The sequence below is a fragment of the Spea bombifrons genome, chromosome 2 (assembly GCF_027358695.1).
Source record: "Spea bombifrons isolate aSpeBom1 chromosome 2, aSpeBom1.2.pri, whole genome shotgun sequence".
Classification (NCBI taxonomy): Eukaryota; Metazoa; Chordata; class Amphibia; order Anura; family Pelobatidae; genus Spea; species Spea bombifrons.
Genome location: NC_071088.1, coordinates 77,331,635 through 77,346,603, shown reverse-complemented (window position 1 = coordinate 77,346,603; position 14,969 = coordinate 77,331,635). Strand labels below are relative to the sequence as shown.

Below are 14,969 nucleotides of genomic sequence, written 5' to 3'. Positions count from 1 at the left end.
TGCCCTTTAACCCCCTATATGCCACTCTGCCTCCGGGAATGCCTTACACCACCCATTTCCCCTCCCCCCGTCTTACCAATGCATCCCTTAACTTGTCCCCTCCCTGGTGTGTAGTGGGGGCAGCTAGTGGACGTCTGCGCAATGTGCGTAGACAACCTACACTTCTGCCAGGCTCTTCTCCCAGGGCTTCTAAGACTGAGCACCGGAAGGACATGTCACGCCGGTGCTCCATCGTAGAAGTGCCAGATCCACTGCGGGGGATCCTCCTCTCTGGCATGAGGTGAATGTCTGTGCAAGCCCTAGAGGAAGTGCCGGCAGCAGCTGAGGATATCAGAAAGGAGGATCTATTTGAGGTCTGATCATAAGACGTCCTTGAATATAAGACGTATGGTATTTTTCAGGGAAAAAAACCTTGTCTAATAATCAAGTGAATACGGTATTTTAAAATCATTTATACATTAACAACCTCTGTGAAATATGCAACCAAGTCTATCTGTTTTAGACCTCTCATTTTAACTACATACAGATTACATATGGACACAGGAGATGCATCGTCAAGACTTACTCGGCACCCAGACAGCACCCACAGTTGTCTCTCTGGTCTCCTTTCAGACTGGCTCACACACACCCTTTATTCATTCTATACCCTTTAGTAACATTAATGGATGTACTGACATCTAAAAAAGCCTGCCCAATCACACATACTGTGCATACACACACATTCACACTTCCCATTACACATAAACATCCTTGACCTCGCATCCACACACTTGCTTGCCCTTAGGCATGCTTGCTTTTAACATACAAACAGACTCTCTCTCTCCTCATTCCCTATCTCCTTATCTCTCCCCCTTTATCTTTCTATTTATCTCTCCCATTCTCTTTGATCCTCCCCTTTCTTGCTATCTCCCATTTCTATTTATCTTTGCTGACCCTTTTCTTTTCATCTCCCCTCCTGTTTCAATGGAGCTATCTCATCACAGGGGTTACGCATTTTGGGCACAGTCAAGGTCAGCAACTGCGATTACAGTCTGCCACAAAGAGAGGAGTTATAAAGGAAAAAGTCTTTAACCAAGTTCACACTCTTTGCAAGGTCAAATAACTAGGCAATAATTGAGTGGGAGCACCAAGTGACTCTGAACAGGTGAACGGAGGCATGCAGGAATGCCTAATACTAGGCACGGCTGAATCGCTTATTTCTTAGGCTCGTCGGCCCGATAGGCACACATTCTGTTTCCCTGAAAAATAATATGACTAAGACTTTATTGTTGCAAGATGGGATGTTGGCGGGTGCTATTGGAAGGGGTATGGTTTGGTAGGCTGGCACCTAATAGTGTTCCTTCTGGCCACTGTACAAGTCCATCATGAGCTCAGTTTTACTGGGTTGTTTTATAGCATATAGCTCAGAACTAAAATACATCGTGTTCTGACTGGAGACATGCAGTTGCCCAGCTTTGTCTTATGTAGAATTTAAAATAGCATGATTATTTACTCAGGCATCATGTTTATAGAGCAAAAGTTAAATCGGTACCACTTCCATACCATCCAGCTGAATGTTCTTGCTCATGGCTTCATATTGAAGTAGAATTCCTACATAACTCCGAGTCTAATTTTTAAGTACTCAAACAAACAAAACATTAAAAGCATGCACCTCACTTACAAACGAACCAGGCCAAAGAACCAGTCTAATTACTTAGGTCAATAACAGAAAGTGTATGAATCCCACATACATTAAGTGGCAAGGTGGAGTACTTTTTAATCACTTATTAACTTGTCAAGTGCTGAGCGCTGACAGCGGAGTGGTTCATTCCAATTTACATGCCATCCTCAATTGCAAACGCACTCACCGTTTGCCATGGAGATATGTTCGGGGAACTATATCTCCCGACACACGGCATACTAACCTCCAGTCAACTCCATTGCCAACAATTCATGATCTGCAACATTCCCAGAGGTATTAAGTTAGTAGGCTAACTGCATCGTTTAAGGCAATTAGCAGAACCGTTTCACAAATAGTGCCTGCAGCATATCGCACTTTACTGCATTTTGCTTCTTTTCTTACTTGATGATATAATTTATACTTTGATAAAAAATAGAATGAAGCCAGGTAGATGTAGCTACAAAGATTTGTCATATGTACCGGTATATAACATGTGCTTCTTTAATCACTCCACATATATTAAGTTGAACCACCAGCCACTGTCCATTTTATATTATGTCACACAAAACATTTAACGCTTACAGTACTTACATTTATTTATATACAAATCATACACAATGAGGGCATGTGATAACCATTCATGATGTTTAACGATCCAAACATTCTAAACTCGTATGTATTCAGTAACCGGGTTGTGTGCAGGATAGTCGAACATCTTGAAATATAAGCAGATGATAAATGGCTACTCCTTGTGAATTTCTTTTGTAAGAGCGAAGCTGGCCCTGTGAAGAATTCTTTACAATTACACAGGATCATGTTGGGGTTTATCGAATACCGCCATAGTGTTGCTTCAAAATGTAGGTTACCCGAAAAGGGCTGCTAAAATTTGACTCATCCTTCTAAATTGTGAATCACTGCTGCACACGTTCCCGCTTTATGCTGAATACCATTCCATAATCAGATACGATGCGCTGTCACTCTGCGGGGCATATATTTTTCTGTATCTTCAGCAGATGGCGCTTATGTTAACATAATAAGGTAATAAAACAGCTGTGCAAACATATTACATATAAGCGAATTTAAAGGGGAGGTGTGTAAATGTCTTTTAATGACAGTCCTTTTTTCTCTGATGGCAAAGTGATTTTCAAAAGTAAGCATGACAATGTTACATGCCTTCAAGAAGGAAAGCTCTAAAACATCAGTATCTCTGGGATTACTTTATGGTAATAGAAAAGTCCATTAGTATAAATATACACATACAAACATATACATATATACATATATACATATATATATATATATATATATATATATCAGGGCTTGACAAATTTGTTGTGAATCTAGGCGCCAGGTAAAAAAGTTAGGAGCCAGGATTTTTTTAAACTAACAGTTGGTCAGGAGGGATCCGATCATCATCAGCCCACTTACTAAACTCACAGCGTTTGACCTGGAAGCACCCTGGACTTTCAGGTCAGTGCTGTTTGGTTTTTTTTTTAAATACATTTTTTTCATTTTTTTAACTCTTTCGATGCTGATGTTCCATTGGAGCACAGCATTGACAGATATTTAGTCCCCACAAGCTTGTGGGGACAAATGTTAGCCCCTGCAATGCCACGAATGTGTCATACACAATTGTGGCATTGAAGGGGTTAACGCTGCACTGTCGCTCTCATGGAGTGATCAGGCAGCAGGGGGTGTTGGGGCTGGTCTCCACACTCATGGCGAGACCAAAGAACCCTCTCACCCTGTCCCTGAAGCTGCCTCTGGCAGCTGGGAAGCAATTGCTGGTCTATAGACCAGCCATTGCAGGGGGAGTCTATGATGACTGCTGTAGGCTTCTATGCCTACAGGAATCATCAAAGGGCTTGTGGGGGCTCGTTTTTTTGCTGTTGCTGGTCTGCCTGGGCTTCCAGGCAGACCACCGGCAGCAGAGCCCCTTACAAAACGGGAGTTAACCCCTAAAACGCCGCGATAGCGGCATTGAAGGGGTTAACGCTGCACTGTCGCTCTCAGGGAGCGATCAGGCAGCAGGGGTGTTGGGGCTGGTCTCCACACTCATGTGGAGACCGAAGAACCCTCTCCCCTGTCCCTGAAGCTGCCTCTGGCAGCTGGGACTCAATAGCTGGTCTATGGACCAGCCATTGCAGAGGGAGTCTCTTTGATGACTGCTGTAGGCTTCCATACCTACAGGAGTCATCAAAGGGCTTGTGGGGGCTCGTTTTTGCTGTTGCTGGTCTGCCTGGGCTTCCAGGCAGACCACGAGCAGCAAAGCCCCCAAAACGGGAATTAACCCCTAAATGCCGCGATCGCGGCATTGAAGGGGTTAACGCTGCGCTGTCGCTCCCATGGAGCGATCAGGCAGCTGGGGGGTGTTGGGTGAGGTCCCCAGACTTGTGTGGGGACCCAATCAACACACAAACCCCTTCCCTGAGGCTGCCTGTGGCAGCTGAAAACACGAGTGCTGCTTTTCCAGCAACCGCGTTTTCAGCCTACAGGATCACTCCGTGGGAGTGATCTCAGGCTCGGGGGCGGGCTCGGAGTGGCTGTGCTGTCTGCCCAGACTTCTGGGCAGACAGGAACAGCGCCCCCATGTGGTGACTCAGCCTCTTACATCCACAATTTTTTCTGGATGTAAGAGGCTGACAAAACCTAGGCGCCAGGACAAAATTCTCTGTCGCCATGGCGACCTGGCGCCTGGGATTTGTCGAGCCCTGATATATATATACACACATACACACACACACACATATACATTAATGGTCTTTTCTAGTACCAAAAGAGAGAGAGCGCGATATATATATATATATCATATACATAGAGGGTTCCAAGTACTGAATTGACAAACAGGCTTAAATGGTACTCTGTTTTTCATGGCTGGACCGGGGATTAAAACTGGCCCTGACACTTTAAGGCCAGCATCCAATACGAGATGTGCAGACACGTGTATCAAACCAGCGGATGCACCCCTAACTACAGGATATGCCACATAAATAAAAGGGTGAAATGCGCTATAGAGTAGAGGACTGCATTGGGACGCAGGTCCAGCCAGAAAACTTGCGGGTGGTTTTTCAGGTGTTGCAGTCAGTCAGACAATGTACCTGCGGGTTCCGGTAATCCCGCGCGGCTGCCTTCTCATTACTCCCACACAGTGTCTCTTGTTCCGCCCAGAGAAGTCATGTGATGTGACGTCACTTCCCGTGACTCCGCTGTGTTCCCGGGCGGAACAAGAGAAGAGACGCTGTGAGGGAGCAACATAAAGGCAGCCTTGCGGGACTGCGCGGGAAATCTGCAGATCAGGTAAGGGAGCGGGCGGGATTGGACACACGTGTTGCGGGAGCAGGCGGGATTGGACACGCGTCGCGGGAGCGGGTGGTAATGGTCACAAAATCAGCGGGAGCAGGATTAAAAAAACAGTCCCGTGCAGGGCTCTGCTATAGAGCACTGACCCGCTGGAGATTTGCTCACTTTGCCAATGGCCACTCCAGGCCTTATGGCTGCCGTTCAAAAGCACGAAACCATATGGCGATTCCATACCAACGTCATTTCTGCCAGTTACATAAATGCATCCATTCTATTAGAAACGGGCAAAACGTTGGTCATGTCATAGGTTATTAAACCAGATTCTGGGTGGTGGCTTAAATGGCTCTTTGGAAATAATAATATTGAACAAATAGGTGAAGAATAGCCATATGGGACAGAGCTACATTTAGTATGTAAAAGCCCACTGTCACAAATCTTTGCTTTTTTTTTTGTAATGATTTTAAATGTTTGCCTCCATGTCACTTTATCATTCTTAATACGCACATACACAAATTGTGCAGAGTAAATTCCATTTTAGACATTATTTAACAGAAAATGGGGCAGCAGCTTCAATTTACTGTTTACTCAATACAGGCGAAGCCTTGGAACCCTGATGTAAATATTGCTTACATTTTAAGAAAAAAAATGAATTGTGAAATATCACACATGGAAATAAAGGAGGACATGATTTTAACGGGGAGAAAAACCTGAATCCCAGAGTTCATTAACGACGACATGCCAGTAATCAAAGGCATAATCTAAGGCTCAACATGAGTGGCATGATGCAGTATAGCGCCCTAATGTACAGAAAGCTTGCGTTTCATTGAGTGACAGACTTTAATATCCCTCGCGTGATCTTGTAGCTCATCAGCTGCTGGTTTTCCTTTGGAGGGTAACATGGACCGCGTTCTGTGACATAGGAGAAAGGTAATCTCAGAACCCACAGGCCATCAGGGGGCAGTATGATTTCCTGCTTTTCAGGATAGAAAACCGGGCACGGAGGGGGTCCGGGCTGCACCTAAAAACAAATATTGACAATTTGTCAGTCAAACACCAATCAGTAAGAATTCCTCTTTGCATATGAAAAGGTTAGTAACACCGAGTCAAGCTAAACGTATGAAGTCTATTAGCGCGTAGTAGGCGCAGAATCAGAGGCCTAAAATCTAACACTAAAAGTATTGTAGGTAGCCCTCTCTCTGCTCCTTCTGGAGAGGTGCATAAACAGGGTCATAAAAATATATAAAGGGCCATTCATTGGACAGCCATGATACACGATTACTATATTCAACCCTAGTAATAGACGTGCAAGTGTGTCAAATCCAAAAAGGCCCTGAAGAAAGAGGGCAAAGTATTGAAATAGGAAGCAACAAATTATTTAGTTGAAAGATCCGATCACCTTCCCCAAACTGCAAGATCTCATTAAGGGAACAACAATTAAACAGAAATCGCTCAACTACTGTATATCCACCCTGTTAGTCCTTCATAACACAACAGATCAAATTTAATGGTGTGTTTGTTTTTTGGGGCGGTTAAACAGCCATCCAACTAAGAATTTTATTAACCAATCAAAAAAAAAAAAAAAGGATTTTAAATGTTTTACTATTTTATTATTTTAAACTTAACTTTACTATATTGCATATACCGTATTGGCTCGGATATAGGCCGCCCCCGTATATAGGCCGCACCCTAAAAGTTTGGTGCTTTTTTAAAGAAAAAGTTTTTTTCTTTAAAAAAGCACCAAAAAAACATGCTGCCACTCTGCCCCCCCCACCCCCCCCCCCCGAAATATGCTGCCACTGTCCTCCCTCCCCGAGATCCGCTGCCACTGTCCTCCCTCCCCGAGATCCGCTGCCACTGTCCTCCCTCCGCGAGATCCGCTGCCGCTGTCCTCCCTCCCCGAGATCCGCTGCCACTGACCTGACTCCCCGAGATCCGCTGCCGCTGTCCTCCCTCCCCGAGATACGCTGCCGCTGTCCTCCCTCCCCGCGATACGCTGCCGCTGTCCTCCCTCCCCGCGATACGCTGCCACTGCCCCCCCCCTCCCCAACTTACCGGAGCAGACTCCCGGGTGTCTTGCGGGGTCGGCGGGGGACATCTACGCAATACAACTTCCGGTGTCGGCACCGGAAGTTGTATTGCGTAGATGACCCCCGCCGACCCCGCAAGACACCCGGGAGTACCGGTAAGTCCGGGGGGGTGCAGAGGTAAAACGCATCCGCACGATGCGCTTAGACAACCTCCCGTGCCGGTACTCCCCCCCGTGGGAAGTGCCGGCAGGGGAGGCTGTCTGAGCGTATCAGACAGTAGGATACAGGTCCCCTGCACCGCTGCGGGGGATCTGTATCCTAACCCTGCTGCCTGCCCGGTGCCCGGGACTGCATGTCCCGGGCGTCGGGCGCTAGACCCCGAATATAGGCCGCACCCCCACTTTAAAGTCTTAAAGTGGGGGAAAAAAGTGCGGCCTATATTCGAGCCAATACGGTACTATATCTTTTGATACAATAAGCTGCTGCAGCTGCGTTTTACCAGATTACACCAAATCTAAAAGGTCTAAGGTGAAAGCGTATATATTTGGAATCTTACCTGAGGATTTAATATAATGTGCAAAGGAGCATCTGGAACCACAATAAACAGTCTCATGAGCTGAGCATAATGAGGTTTCAGCCCCCTTCCCTGTGAAGGGGAGAGCATATATAAAGGCATGTCACTGTTCAGGGCTTTAATTGCCGATTCCTTGGGTCCATTTCCAATCACCTTCATGATTTTGTCAGGTGCAGAGCACATAAACCGACGTCCTCTGAAGTCCTCATACTCAAAACCTACAAAGGCTCTGGCAATATCATCTCTTCTTCTGCCTCTCCCCATCACCACTGCACTCCGCTTTCCAGGGACGGATTTATTAGGCGCGGGCCAAGAGTTGGTGTCCAGGTCCCCATCGTCCTCTGGCTTTGTGCGGATAACAATATCCCAGGGCATTAGATAGCTGGTGCCTGGGATGAATCCAACCTGATCTAATCCTGTGTGGAAGTTATAAGCTTTGGCAGGCCCAAGTTTTACTAAAGACCAACTGGAAAACTTGGGCAAGAGACCTTTTGGACAATTTGAATGCATCATTCCAGGAAGGTATTCCACAGTGGACGCTTGACGATCCACTAAGCTGGGCCTTTTCTCACTTTTGTCCTCGGCCCCATGCACAGGAGCTTCTGCATTGTCTCCCCCTGCTTGGGGGTCAGCTGGGTACGTTCCCAGACTGTCAGTGGACTGGCCAAGGCTCAGAGCCAGACTTAGGCTAGTACTTTCTCCCTGCGTTTGGGGTTCCTTATCTTTTAGCTTCTCTGCTTCTGCTTCTCCTTCCGGCGGAACCGGGGAAGCATCATCTGTGGCAGGGGCCGGGTCCGTGGTGCTCGGCTGGAACACTGGAAAGCTGATATGCTCTAGCTTTGCACAGCACTTCTCTTCTAGTATCTGTAGAACACAAAGAGCTTTTAAATATTATACTCCTATACCAATGCTTTGTACACAACGTAAATATCCTAAAACTATACAAGTAATGTCAACGTAACAAAAACTTATGAAGAAAAAAACAAGACAGGAGTACCTGTGTTTTGTTTTAGTTTGTTTAGATATAATCCTCTCTAAGTGACAGCGCTTGGCACACACTTTATGTTGACCACAAGTGTATGGGAACCTTTGATGGCCCTTAATACTCGTATAAATATTATTGCTAGTCCATCCTAGGCCACTAACTCTGTTCTTATACTCCTGCGTGTCTTCAGACCTCAAAGGAAGAAGAGGTATCAATGTCTACACTGTTGCACCAGACCGATCATTAGTACATCTCCACAGCCATCTCAAATTTTGGTTGCCAGAGTAAGTTTTTCAGATAAATGAACACAGCTGAAATGCAATAACTCGGACTGTTATTGTTCATCATAACACACACATGCTTGTGCTAGACGTAGTTATGGCTTCTATCAACCTCCTCTGTATTATGACATGTAAACTTTTATTCAAACAATGCATAATACCTGATAGAAATCATAATTGGCACTTTGAATATCAAACGGATCTTCGCGAGGTGCCTGTTTTCTTCCACAGTTGCAGCTGCCAGTTGACCGTGCCCGACTATTGTGAAACAAAATTGGAGGGTTCCTCTCTGGCTCAATTTTTTCTCCTAAAATCATTTAAATGGTTAGTACTCACATGTACAAAGAGTAGAGACAATGGGGTCATGTATAACAAAGGGAACAATGATGCAACCACCAACAGAAACTTCCTGCGTTTCACCTAGCCCATGACTAGCTTCCCCCCTTAACCGTAATCACTTCTTCCCCTTTGTGCATCAGTATAAAAGCATTTTTCATTTTTGGGTCTGATGACATAAGCTTTTCTCAAGCAAGACCCAATTTTAGAACCTGTTGACCATGGTTAATTTTTTGATGATTGTCTTGAAACCTGAGATGTCGCTATCAAATATAGGAACAAAGCCATTAACTACTTTTTATCCCCCATACGTGACCCCCTACTCCCCCTCCCTATGCATCCTTCATCAAACACCGATGGTAGCCTGGATTCTCCCTGGTAAGCAGCAGCTAGCATGTTCCCCAATACTTTGTAGACCTACCACTGGAAATATAAAATAAGAAAAACTTTGCTGCCTCCAAGCCCAAAAATACCGTATTTGCTCGATTATAAGACGACCCCCCAAAATCTGAATATTAATTTATGAAAAAAAGAAAAAGCCTGAATATAAGACGACCCTATAGGAAAAAAGTTTTACCAGTAAATGTTAATTCATGTAAACTATGTGAACAATTTTTTTTTTAAAATAAAAGCTATGATTGAGAAAAATATTTTGTTTTTATTTCCTTTTTTTTTTTTTTTTTCAACCTGCCCCCCAGTTATGCACATCTGCCCCCTGGCTTGCCACTGTGCCCCAGAAATGCCTTATACCCCCTATATTCCACTGTGCCCCATGATATGCCTTTTAGCCCTCTAAATGCCACTGTTCCCCATGATATGTCTTTTGACCCCCTATGTGCCACTCTGCCTCCAGAATTGCCTTATACCCCTATATGCCACTCTGGCATTTAGGGGGTTAAAAGGCATATTATGGGGCAGAGTGGCATATAGGGAGGTATAAGGCATTTCCAGGAGGCAGAGTGGCGTATAGAGGGTTAAAAGGCATTTCTGGAGGCAGAGTGGCATTAAGGGGGTTAAAAGGCATTTCCCAGAGCACTCTGCCTACAGAAATGCCTTATGCCCCCCATTTAACACTCCCTTCCCCCTCCAAACTTACCGGTGCTTCTGAGTCCACGGTGCGTAGTCCGGGCAGTGCATAGAGCTCTACGGGATTCGCGTACACAACTTCCCCTGCAGCCGGGAGGAGGTGAGGCTAGCAGCGGGGGTTGTCTGCGTCCATCACGCAGACCTTCCCCGACTGTTAGAGCTGTGTGTGTGGGGGGGGGGTTGCTTAGTCCGGGCAGCGTGTAGAGCTCTATGCGAATCGCGCAGAGCTCTACACACTGCCCGGACTAAGCACTGGGGACTCATCGCTGCGGGGGATCTGGATCTTAGTCTCATAGTCAGACCTAGTCGAGGTCTGATTATAAGACGACCCCGATTTGCTCTGAAAAACACCTTGTCTTATAATCGAGCAAATACGGTAAGATACTTTCTAAGGCATATGACCCTGCAAAACATAAAAACCTATGTTTGAGGGGTATTACTGAATACTGTATTTTGCTGAAAGGCAGAAAATACCAGCAAGACCATACACTCCTTATACTATATCAAGGTGGATCATACATCTACCTGACTTTGGGAGCAAGTGGAACTTGTGCACGCAGTGCTGATCTGTCAAGCTCCTTTCTTCACAAAGCTGGTGACCACTGCTCCAAAATTTGTAGCAATCTTCATTAAGATGAATGGCATATTTCTGGAAAGCTGGCCCCCGAGCATGCTGGCTATACACCCTCAGGGCCTGTGCGAGTTGGTTTTTGTGCACGGTTGTTGTGTAATTATGGGGAAGATTTGACTGGTACGCGCTGTGCGCCATAGGTAGAGCTTTCTGGCATCGGTTTTCTGAAAACTTGGTATCTGCGTCTAAATAGCTTTCCAACACTTTCATGTTTGCCAGCAGTTTTGGAGGAAACCCCCCTGGAAACGAGGGAGGATCATCATCTTTGTTTTCAATTAGGACTTCATACAGTTTTAATGCCACAGCAACCCACTTATTGTAAGTTGGAAGCTCAAAATGAGACGGTTGTGGATTTCTACCAACGCTGTCATCAAATCCCTTTTTGGTGAGCACCAGCTCTACGTGTTGGAAAAGGAATTCTCTCAAGGTGCAGTCAACCAACTGGCCAGACAAACTTGTGTTACTCTCGACTGTGAAGGACAACTGTCGTGTGTGTCTCATCATCTGATAACGTCTCGGCCCGGATATGGGCACCATGGATTCTGTATCTTTCATAGTGCAGTTCTGCCTCAGTCCTTCTAGCAGCATCCCAATAGGGTCTTCATCTTGATCGGCCACGATATACACGAAGGCCTGGTTGGCAGGCACAGTGAACAGGCAGTTAATGCTTTGGTTGGTGAGCACCCGGCTCTTCCTAAAGATGCGGTAGATCTGATCTTCCAGCGCATGCTGCAGCCGTCTCTTGGGCGAGTGCTTTTTGGGCTTCTCGGTGGTTGTTGGCCCTTGTCCCCTTGCCTCTACTTTGAGTGCTCCGTTGAGCTGGAAAACAAAGAGCAACCTGGGAGGACATGGCCGGGCATTGAGTTTCCAGTCCAGCCCCACCGTGCAGTCCTTGAGGAGAGGCTTTAGAGAGGGAAGCACCTTCTGCCTCAGACTGTCCAGCGCCCTGAACAGCTTCTCGTAGGTGATATCGAAGCAGCAGGTGGGGTGCACCAGCAGCAGGATGTGGCACACAGAGAACAGATAGAGCAGGTGCATGCAGTACAGCTTCTCCTCATCCTTCCACCACTCGTGGGCCTCTGCGTGGGGAATCCCCTGGCTCAGCTCCTCGCAGGCCTTCAGCAGCTGCCCGGTGTCAGTGATGCCGGTCAGCAGCAGGTAAAGGACCCGGGAGTCCTGTTCGTAATAGGCCTGAAAGAGGCTGCGATCCCCGGGGGTCTCCGGCGGGCGGTGAAAGAGAGGGAAGACGTGCCTGTCGCACAGCGAGTTCACCAGGGAACATTTCTCCCAGCTCCCCTGCAGCATGGCCGTCTTCCCGAACACTCCGACCACGCAAACCTCTTCATCCTTCCAGCTGGGCTCTGACTCCGACCGCAGGAGATCCCGCAGGATAAACGGGCCTTCCGCTGTCATCTTCATGACAGCAGCCCACCAGCCCTTCGAACCCTATCGCGGGCTGTGCTACCCAGGGGAACACAATTACCGGCGCGCTATAGCAGTGTGTAACCAGTGAAAGCGCCCGGCCGGAAACAAGGGCGAAAGACGGAACCTTGTTATCTGAGTGCAATTGGGCGTGTGCGCAGCTCTCCATCTAGCGGTCGGTGTAGGTGCTTACACATGCACAGGAATTTCCATAGCATACATGACAAGCAGGACCATTGAATCAGATTGTCAGGGGAATAGAATCAAGTTAAGAATTGATTGCAATGAGGATCAGATTATAAAATATTATAAGAAATGGCTTCTCTGTCCAGAAGTTTAACACTTTAATACGTTTGCCCTCCATGCAGCCCCCACTTGACAGTCTGAAATTCTTGATAGCACATAAAATCAAGGGAATCACAACCCTTAATGTAAAGTGTATTATCAACCTTATTGCCAAAACCTAGAAAAATCAAATGTACATCTGGGGTGGTCAATCTGTCTAGCATTCCTTTTGTAGACAGTCTTTGCTTTACTGATGGAGATTTTCCCTCTGTAATGGCACTAGCGAGCAGAAACTAGACACTCTCTGTACGACAACCATTTGAAATACCATCTGCTCTCGGCTGTGCTCGGTGTCAGGCTAGAATTGTACATTGAACTAGCCAGGAACCAGTATGGGTTCTCAACAGGGAATTACCACTGCCCTGCACTTATACCGGGAGCTCGGATGGAGGCATGAACATCAGACGCCAAACGTGGGATAGAGAACAAGAGCTGCACCAAGAGCCCTGGTATAGTTGGAGCATCCACAGGTTAACACAATACCTGGCTCACTGTCGTGCCCTCACCAGAGGTGCGGAATAGCTCGTCAGCCAAGATAGCGGGAAGCTTCAGGGTCAGAGAAGGCCTCTGCACAGAAAGCACAGGGGCCATAGTGCTGAGGCTGCCTCTGCAAGTTACCCATCATTAAAAGGATACGCACTACCTTTCTACCCAAGGCACATGTTGTGGCAAATGGTAATGTGACATTGTGTTAGCGCAGAGAGTGTCACATATACATAGTGTAAGCACTATTGAAAAATAAAGCAAACAAGAACAAGACAATCTGAAATATTAATTTATTTTATATATAAAAAAATTCTGATCATGTTCCAATTAAGAACTTATTAAAGAAAGTATCTGGTTATATATACAAAACTTGCATTTAACCTCCTAATAATAGATGAAACAACCCGTTGACAGTGAATTTGTTGGGAATAATGAATTGTCTGCTAACAAGTTGCTCTATGAAATGTGGATACCATTAATACCGAAGTAATCTTAGCAGCTTCGTTGTTGGACTGTCAAGTTAGGGGATAGCAGTTAAATACACGTAACCGTACATATCACTTCACAGATACAAAAGATGAAAGTTAAAGTGATGTGTTTTCCTAGCGGATGGATAGTTGGACTTTGGGACTTCCACCCCTTGTTACCTCTCGGTTTCAACGTGGTCACAAAACCATACAGCAGTTTATATAAAATAAATGTGTCTGAAACATAAGATCCCTCTTACCCTGACAGCTGCATGGAGCATTTGGTCACGGTCCGATTGGTCTTTTATTTCAGAATGTGCACATGTAGTGGCTGCCAGCAGCCAGAGGTGTTCCTAGTAAGGGGGGGGGGTGCACTGGGATTGGTAGTCACCAGTGGGGCGAGTTTTCCCAAATAACCATACCTGGAAAAATCTCTACACAAAAGGCACATGGCATAGCCCTATATGCCAGGTGCTGACCTCTGCATCTAAACCCCCACTCACTTTTCCAATACCCAGTTCATTTGGACCTGGGGAAGCCAACAGGTATCTTTTGGGCTGCTTCAGAATAACAGTCCCCATGGCAAGCAGCCAACATAGTTAGCAATAGTTGGTGAGCAACCCGTTTCTCACCCATGACACCCAAACATTCCCTTTCATACTCCTCGTGATCCTGCCTAACAAGCACTGCCCAATGTCTGCAGTCTTATTCTCCATCCCCATCACAAACAGGGATGTGCGATCCTTAAGAGAACAAAGCTGTTAAATATGCAAATTCATGTGCTCTAAAAATTAGGGGAATTGCTCAGAAAACAGCATTTCCAAATAGATATTTAAAAAAATAAGCCTTAGCTTCATTATAAACAGTAAAATAATACAAAAATATATATAAAAAAACATATACAACATGTCTTAGGAACATTGATGTACAACGCTATTCTGCACCAAAATTGCAACACTGATGTTTATCCTCAACACAAGTTAAAAAGCAAGGGGGGGACATTTTCCAAATATATATATTATAGATTATATACAGTATATTTAACAAGCATTTCTTTCATTTTGTATATTGCCCATATGTTAATTTATGTTAACTTGGCAAAAAAACCAAAACAAACAAAAAAAACAACCACAAAAACCCACACACAAGATGACGTTAAAATATATGTGGGCTACAACTGTACAGTGGTCCGTGGGATTCCCGTGCGATACATTCAGCGCCAGTGTGATGAAAACAGCAACATGGCATTCAAAACCCGTTGTTACCAAATTATCAGCGTCTAAGTGAGTGGTACATAAACCATTTAAAAACAAATAAAACCGAAAATAAATTGATGGCTTCATTCAGTGGTTCTTACCCAACAAAAAAC

The 14,969-nt window shown here is 45.6% G+C and overlaps 1 protein-coding gene across 1 annotated transcript; it reads right to left on the bottom strand.

The window, feature by feature from the left end:
* Positions 1-5,255: 5,255 nt before the first annotated feature.
* Positions 5,256-12,357, bottom strand: SMG8 (SMG8 nonsense mediated mRNA decay factor). Its single transcript, XM_053454870.1, has 4 exons — positions 10,775-12,357; positions 8,989-9,134; positions 7,544-8,425; positions 5,256-5,978 (listed from the first exon to the last, which is right to left on the bottom strand). The coding sequence occupies exons 1-4, from the start codon at positions 12,297-12,299 to the stop codon at positions 5,781-5,783; spliced, it is 2,751 nt and encodes a 916-aa protein (XP_053310845.1). The 5' UTR covers positions 12,300-12,357; the 3' UTR covers positions 5,256-5,780.
* Positions 12,358-14,969: the final 2,612 nt, after the last annotated feature.